At 49.9% G+C, this 8,437-nt stretch overlaps 1 protein-coding gene across 1 annotated transcript; it reads left to right on the top strand.

Annotated features, from left to right (window-relative positions):
- The first annotated feature begins 4,960 nt into the window (after window positions 1–4,960).
- LOC106020738 (tubulin beta-2B chain) lies at window positions 4,961–8,113 on the top strand. Its single transcript, XM_040755797.1, has 4 exons — window positions 4,961–5,210; window positions 5,984–6,092; window positions 6,353–6,463; window positions 6,806–8,113. Exons 1-4 carry the CDS (start codon window positions 5,154–5,156, stop codon window positions 7,864–7,866), a joined length of 1,338 nt encoding a protein of 445 aa, XP_040611731.1. The 5' UTR covers window positions 4,961–5,153; the 3' UTR covers window positions 7,867–8,113.
- The last annotated feature ends 324 nt before the right edge of the window (window positions 8,114–8,437 follow it).

Raw genomic sequence — 8,437 nt, 5'->3', positions numbered from 1 at the left:
TTGCAAATCCCACCACACCCTATATAAAGCCTTAAGATCCTGAGGATTTCAGTGTCCTGTAAGGTGGGCATCTTGGAACTGCTTTCAAGGGAGTGATTTTTATGTTCAAAGTGTTGTGACTATCTTGCAAAACTGAAACTCTTGGCTCATTAAATGACTCCCCCATTTCTCCTTCTGCAATCCCTGGTGACCCCAATTCTATTGTGTCTCCTTGTCTTTGACTCCTTTGTACAAAACTTATGCATGGAATTGTATAGCTTTGTCTTATTATCATGGGCTAACCTCACTTAATATAATGGAATTAGCCCTTTATGTCTGAGTGTTATCTCATAGAGAGAGACTATGTTGTTTATCTAGTAATGGTCATTTGCAATGCTTACCTATTTATCTAGTCATGGTCATTTGTAATGCTTACCTCTTTGGTTCTTGTGAACTACCTGCCAAGAACATGGGTGGACAGCTCTTAGGGATCATGTCTTCAATTCTCCCCCTCTTCTTCTTTACTTTTTGGCACACCTTTGACTAAAAGTGTGCCACCACACCCAGCACACCAGACTAAACCTTCTGGTAAGTTTCCTTTTTGATAGACTACTCTGAAAGGAGCAGCAAATTCCCTCCAGACACCCTTTCAATGGATTTTTAAAAAACATGCTGTGATTATTAGTGGCTACCGATTGGGAAATGAAGTAGAGATTGATTTGCCAAGAGGTCCTGGCACACGCTCCTTAGGACAAAGGATAGAGTGGTTAGTGTGTATGTGTATTCTCATTTTATTTAGACAACAAGCAAAGGTCTGTGGTAGATTCTGGAGAGAAAATGAGCCCTGGAGACACTGCCAAAGCAGCAGTTGCTAGTGGAACAATGTGGGTGGCATCCTATGGTCACATGGATACTACAGCAATCTGCCTCCTTAACTTAAAATGGCTTCCCCATTCTATCTTCTGCTATGTACTCCGCTTTAAAAAGGGACCCATTTTCACGGCGATGGCTTTCACAGACAGCACCTTACAAAGACAGGCTGTCAGAGTTCTAGCACGCTTCGTTTGAGCACTTCTGGCTTCATTTTCATCCCAGGATGACTCGTACTATGGGAAATATGGTTAACCAGGCTGCACTGTGAACATTTCTGTGCTTCCCTGTGCTCCAGGTCCAAGGCTCTTAAAAATCTTTGCTAAGGATGGAGGAGGGGAGGCAGCTCATGAAAGGGAACTGATACCCTGGAAAATCAGGGGTTCCCCTCCTCCTGCCGACTTGTGTGACAAGGCTTGCTGACTGGATGTTGGCCTTTTAAATCCAAATTCACGAGCACTGGCCGTGGGAAAACACTCAGCCTCAATGAGAAACAAAGAGCTAAGGTGTCTGCGCTTGGATGCATTTGCCGCATTCAAGATGCAGACCTTTCTCTGCGCATCTCTGCGGATCCCAGTCTTTTGTTGCCTGAGTGGCTGATCCCTACAGAACTCTACAGCAGCAGGACAGGAGCTCCGAGGCCCCCACCCAAGAAGCACCTAAACTGTAAAGCACTGGACAGCGCCATGCCGGCACAATAGCTTCTGATTTCTAAGAGGGAAGGGAAGAAAGGAGAGAATCGGGAAGGGAACCTGAACCCGCTGAACCAAGACGGTAGAGTCCGGGAGCCCTTTCATAGCACCGGCCCAGGGCTGCTACGCAGGGGCTGCTTGCGACCCCTTTCTAAACCCAGTTCTCTGGGTATTTGACTTTTACATAAATGTTAGGATTGATAACTTCCCAATATTTCCAGCCAGAGAGCAATGAGAAGGGCGGATGGGGTGGGGGAGGAATTAATCTGGGATCTGCAGCCTTTGCAGGCTTTCAATTCCTTTTCATTCATTGGCAAAATGTGTGTTGCCTAGGAAACCGTGTACATCTAGGCTACATAGACAAGGCTGTGGGGGTGGTGAACTGAACTTTAAGTGGTGAATGCAGGCTAGTTACCAGCAAAAATCCTGAACTAAATGTCCCATGATTTCAATAGATGGGTCAAAATACATTGTGCATTAAGAAAACAGCACTTTCAAAATTTACTCCGTATTTATGAAAAGTCTCCTTTCCGTCCAACTTCTTGAGTTACTTAAAACAATGACCTTTTGTGTACAATAAATGCACAGTTGAGGATTTGCCCTTGAAAATAATCTGACATTTGTAAAAGCACATATCATTGTAACAGTTTGGGGGCCCTCCCCATATAAAACAAATGCTGCATTGGATTTTGCACAGAGATGCTTCTACACCTGTCTCTTAAATGTTAGTGCATCATTAAAACTAATTGGTATGCAAGAAATGAAATGCATTGCCTTAAAATCTTCATGTCTGACACATGACACAGAGAGAGGAATCTAATATAAAGAGGCAAAATCAGATGCTGAGAATCCATCTGATTTTGCTTCCCAGTAGCTCTTTTCCTATGGGTTAAGTGAAACAAAGCTTCTTCTTCTTCTTCTTCTTCTTCTTCTTCTTCTTCTTCTTCTTCTTCTTCTTCTTCTTTTTCTTCTTCTTTCTTTTTTTTTTTCTCATAAATTCGCCGATGGCTGGAAAGCCATTAGGGAAAGAAGAGGCTGCTGTCAATATTTCACACAAAAAGCAGTTCTTTGTAAAAATTTTAAATGTGCGACACTGTAATCCCAATGACAAGATGGGTGGGGGGCAATGAGGCAAAAGGCACGGAAGGAAAGCTGATTTTGGACCAAAAGGCTGGATCCCCGGGGGACTTCGGCTTTGAGGGTGATTTCTAGTCACGCTGTTCCAAACCTCTTCCCCTAAGAGAAATCCGAGAGGAAAGGGCCTTTCATCTATATAACCATAAACACGAGTTTTTATCAGCTACTTGCAAAGATCTGGCTGTGAAACAGAAGCTGAGCATGGAATCCATTAGGTGAGAGAGGCTGGCTCGGATTACCTGGTTTAGAATTGAGCCCCCAGAGGCCCCTGAACCCGGCATTGCTCCTTGGCTGGTGCAACTAGGCAGGACCGCTGCACAGCGTCATCTATAATGGCAGAGAGGGTGACACCCTCTGAGTTACTTTCAGAGCACCCGGGCACCACCTCAGCCACCACCTCTGTCTAGGTCTACACCCGCAATAGCCCTTTCAGCTGTGCGTGTCACCTTCCCTGAAAACCCGGGCAGTCGGGAGACAGTGGGCGCCCTGTCATTAACTCGTTGTTTGACCTTGTGAAGTATTCCGTTTTCATGCTTCTACATTTGTTGGAGGATTTGGGTGGGAAAATCCGGAGTCCGGGCCTGAGTCCTTGAAACCCTACTAGTGGACACGTGGGCACATCTCCCCTCTTCTCAACCCCACCCGGGCCTGAGCACCGGCAGCTGTGTCTAGAGAACTCTTACTATAGAGCTCCAGTCTGGGCACACTAATCATCACAGGCGGTAAGGCTTTTGTTCTGGCTGTTTCTCGCTGTACATTAGAGTTGAGTTTAAAGCCCATCCCACACCCCTTCCCCCTGCGGAAAGTAGAGGCGATGACAGCTTGCGGATGGTTCTAGCAGGCCCTCCCTCGCTCAACAGCTGCGAACTCTACCCTATAGTGAGACCCTGAGTCATTTGAGCCTCTCTCCTCAGAGAATGAAAAGGGTCACATCACCTCCTAATCCACTAGTCTGGTAACCTCCAGCCTGGGTTAACAGGGAACAAGCTCCGACACTCTTTTTCCTCGCTCCCTCAGAAGCACGCAGGCTTATCGCACACAAGCGCGCAGATAGTAGTAACAAAGGAACCGTTTTCTTCCTCGAATACCTAGAAAATGCGGCTTTGACGGGAGTGTGGGTGCACCGCGTCTGCGCACGCGCTGATGCTAGTGCGCCAGGGTCTGCGGTGGTCTCTTGCTAGCTCACGGTGCTGCAGTTTTTAGGCGTGTCCCCTTCTTCTTCCCCGGCATCAAGCCAGGGACCTCGTGGTGCTGCAATAGAAGAATGCTCTAGGTAATGACGGTTCTCGGATCCCACGCCCTTTCCTTACAATAGATGAACCTAAGGCGGGCAAGGACAGCGCCTGGCTGGTTTTTAAACACTCAGTTGTGGAATACATCCCATGCTTCTGTGAACTCTTTGTTTCCCCGACAGGCCCGCCCCCAGAACTCCACCCTCGGTTTGCCAGGGGCACAGTTCAGGCAGTGCGGCCTGCCACACCCACTCCATCACTCCGGAGGAACAAAAGCCAATCACAGGATAGAAGGAGTCATTGGTATCAGGCTGAGCGCTGTAGTCTTGGAGTGGGTCAGGCAGGGATGGGCTTAGAGGTCCTTCTGTCCCTGAATGCTGCTACTGCAGCGAAGGAACAAAGTCAACAAAGACAGGTAAGGACAGCTGAGTCTATGGGAGGAGAAGAACGTACTGGGATGCTCCACAGTGTCCAAAGTCAGTATCTTTTGGACCTCTGTTTTTCCAATCACCCTGGACTTCCTGGGATCACCTGTCTTTTCCTAAGGTTCTGTGTAATCGTGTATGCGCCTGGACAGTCATTGACCTCCAGGGATGAGGAAAGGAGTCGTATTTTCGCCAGGTACATTGGCTCGATGAAGCCTGCCCAGCGTTAGAAGGGAATTGCTCGTAACACAAGTTGCTAGGTTAAATCCCCCTGTCTGGTGCGCACCGGCAGCACCGGACTGCACCTGCCGCAGTTGCCCTCGCTTCCCTATCCATTACCAGCCCCCTCTCAATCCCCAGCCTATGGAACTAATCACCCGCCTCGCAACACTCCGGTAGTCTTCACGTTCCCAGTTCCCAGCCCCCCATACTCAGTTTCCCTTTCCCCTCAAGTCCGAGACAATGATCACGCCCCAGATACTCCCAGGAACCCCCACCCCTCGCAAGGTCTTCACGCCCGCGCTGATTGGCCACAAGCCCATAGTCCAGCCCCCTGGACTATCCCTGGGGCTCAGAGCATTACGTCAACCCGGCCTGGAAAGAGCCAGCGAGAACAGGAGTGGGGGGCTTTGGCTGGGAGGCGCGGTCTATTTGGTCCGCCCCACCCTCTCTGTATAAAAGACCGAGCCCACCCGGCCGTCGCCCTCAGCCCATCGGTTCCGGAGTAAGTTCCAGGTGGCCCTACAGTGGGTGTGGAAGGGGAGGACCGTTAGACCCACTGACACAGATTCAAGACAGCAAGAAGCTAACGAGGCACCATGCGAGAGATCGTGCACATCCAAGCGGGCCAGTGCGGCAACCAGATCGGCGCTAAGGTGGGCGCACTGCTTAGGGCATGGGAGAGGGATGCTAGCAGGAGCCCCCCCACCTCCTTAGGATATTTAGGCATCAGCGCTTGGCGCGGTCCTAGGTGGACCCAGGTTTCGCCAAGGGCGGATCTGACTTGCTTTGTGCAATCAGATGGGGCGTGGACTCAGAGGCGATTTTAAAGCTCCGGGGTCTCATTCATTTTTCTCGGAACTGTTCGGAATTTGGGCTGCCCGTTCTCCCTTTCCTCACTGATCTCCACGTGTGCCCGAAGAAGGAGCGGGTGTGTCGGCGAAGCTGTGCGCTCCGGTTTTTGGGAGGGGCCGGGACGCAAGGAGAATTGATTTTACTCGCTTGAACACCCGGCGAGCTGCGGGGGAGGGGAGGAGAGCGATTGTCTGGCTGGACGTGCTTTGAATTTAAAATAACCTTCTATAGTTCCCTGGTCTCACTCTCCCCGCCTGCCCCATTCCCTCCATTGCGAGTCTCAGTGCGTTTGTCTCCAGCCGTTTCTGGCGGCTGTGACCCCCAATCCCAGGCTTGGGCTCGTTTTTTTCATCCCCACCCCCATCCCTACCTCCTGCTGAGAGCAGCTGTTCGCCTGGGAAAACGCCCAGTTTCAACTTTCTGATCTTGTATAATGCAAGCCCTAAGGCTGTGCCCGGGTCACGCCACTCATTAAAGCTTCTGCTGCGTCGGGTTGTTAAGACTGGGTGGGGGCTTCTCATTGCGATTCGGGGTGGGGTCGTGCACAGCTAAAAGCAGACTTTTTATGTCTCAGTTTTGGGAGGTCATCAGTGATGAGCATGGTATCGACCCCACCGGCAGTTACCATGGAGACAGTGATTTGCAGCTGGAAAGAATCAATGTATACTACAATGAAGCTACTGGTAATTATTTTTAACACCCCATCTTCAATTCCGGCACCCCTGTGCCCTGCTCGTATGTGGCCCCGGGATAACGTGCCTATTTTAGGATGACCACTCTTGGGGTGGGGTAGCCTCTTCTGTGCCAACCAAATCCTTTGAAAGCCTGGTCATAGGCCTTTCTTTGTTTGGGGGGTAGCACCAATCAGGAAAGAGGTGGTACCAAGCCCGTCTCTGCAGAGGTCACTGCCTGAAGGGCTAAGCCAGCTCTTGTTTCCCTGCAGGTAATAAATATGTACCTAGGGCCATCCTGGTGGACCTGGAGCCAGGCACAATGGACTCAGTCAGGTCTGGACCTTTTGGGCAGATTTTCAGGCCAGACAACTTCGTATTTGGTGAGTATGTGGCATAGCTGCAGACTGAAGGGCACAAGGTGCCAGTTACCACTAGCGAACGGGGTGGAGAAGCATGATTGACAGATTAAGAGCATAAATAGCATCCAAGTGTGTGCTGGCTAAGCCTTAGTTTAGGCTTAGAGCAAATGCATCTTAGCTTTTTCAAAGCAAGGTGTGCTGTGTTAACTCATTTATAATTGCATGGATGACCAAATAATTCATTGTTTAATATCTATTAGCTATTTATGATAACTTGAAATAACTATATATGAGTGGTGATTTTATTTTTAGAAATGGAATTTACCCAATCATGGATGATTTAATCCCCCTTTGCTCTAATAGGTCAGAGCGGTGCAGGAAATAACTGGGCAAAAGGCCACTACACAGAGGGCGCTGAGCTGGTGGACTCCGTCCTGGATGTAGTGAGGAAGGAGTCTGAAAGCTGTGACTGTCTCCAGGGCTTCCAGCTGACCCACTCACTGGGGGGAGGCACTGGCTCAGGCATGGGGACCCTGCTCATCAGCAAGATCCGAGAGGAGTACCCAGACCGCATCATGAACACCTTCAGTGTCATGCCCTCACCCAAGGTCTCTGACACTGTGGTGGAGCCCTATAATGCCACCCTCTCCGTGCACCAGCTGGTGGAGAACACAGATGAAACCTACTGCATTGACAACGAGGCCCTGTATGACATCTGCTTCCGCACCCTCAAGCTGACCACACCCACATATGGCGACCTCAACCACCTGGTGTCAGCCACCATGAGTGGGGTGACCACCTGCCTGCGCTTCCCAGGCCAGCTGAACGCAGACCTGCGCAAGCTGGCCGTGAACATGGTGCCCTTCCCACGCCTGCACTTCTTCATGCCAGGCTTCGCGCCTCTGACCAGCAGGGGCAGCCAGCAGTACCGAGCCCTGACAGTGCCAGAGCTCACCCAGCAGATGTTCGACTCCAAGAACATGATGGCTGCCTGTGACCCGCGCCATGGCCGCTACCTGACGGTGGCTGCCATCTTCCGTGGCCGCATGTCCATGAAGGAGGTGGACGAGCAGATGCTCAACGTGCAGAACAAGAACAGCAGCTACTTCGTGGAGTGGATCCCCAACAATGTGAAGACGGCCGTGTGCGACATCCCTCCTCGAGGCCTCAAGATGTCGGCCACCTTCATTGGCAACAGCACTGCCATCCAGGAGCTGTTTAAGCGCATCTCGGAGCAGTTCACCGCCATGTTCCGGCGCAAGGCTTTCCTGCACTGGTACACGGGCGAAGGCATGGACGAGATGGAGTTCACCGAGGCAGAGAGCAACATGAATGACCTGGTGTCTGAGTACCAGCAGTACCAGGATGCCACGGCTGATGAGCAGGGCGAGTTCGAGGAGGAGGAGGGCGAGGATGAGGCTTGAGTTCCCCAGGCCAAGAAGGTTAGGGAAAGCTGAGAGAAAGCAGGGGGTGGGGGCTTGTCTGTGAAAATACCTGGGCAGTTGAAGGAAGAAAGATGGTCTTAGGTTTGTGCTGGGTCTCTGGTGCTCTTCACTGTTGCCTGTCACTTTTTTTTCTCTTTTTGTAATATTGACAACATCAATGTAACACTTGAGATCTTTCTGAACTCCTGTTGTAATGGCTAAAATCACATAAACCTTTGTGTCCTAATGGTGTCCTCTTTTCTTTCTCTTCTTTCTCTCAATCCACGTTTCTGTGCACATATTTTCTTCCTTAGGAAATAATGAAAACTCCAAAGCATTTCTTTCTTCTTTGGGTATGGTACAAATTAATATAACCTGATCCAGGAATGAACTTACTCAATCCAATAAGAGAGAGCAACCTGAATTTTAAAATGCCCTTTGGTACATGACTTGTTCGTTGCAGGAGTGCTTATCAGAAAGCAAACAACGTGTGTTTTCATGTAGATACCTTACCAGACCTTTATTTCCTTTATAAAGATTTATCTGAACAGTTAGAGGCATGCAGTACAGC

This window comes from Mesocricetus auratus, unplaced genomic scaffold (genome assembly GCF_017639785.1).
Source record: "Mesocricetus auratus isolate SY011 unplaced genomic scaffold, BCM_Maur_2.0 Super-Scaffold_100013, whole genome shotgun sequence".
Taxonomy (NCBI): Eukaryota; Metazoa; Chordata; class Mammalia; order Rodentia; family Cricetidae; genus Mesocricetus; species Mesocricetus auratus.
The sequence above is the reverse complement of the archived record's forward strand: the minus strand, read 5'-3'. Positions and strand labels throughout refer to the sequence as shown.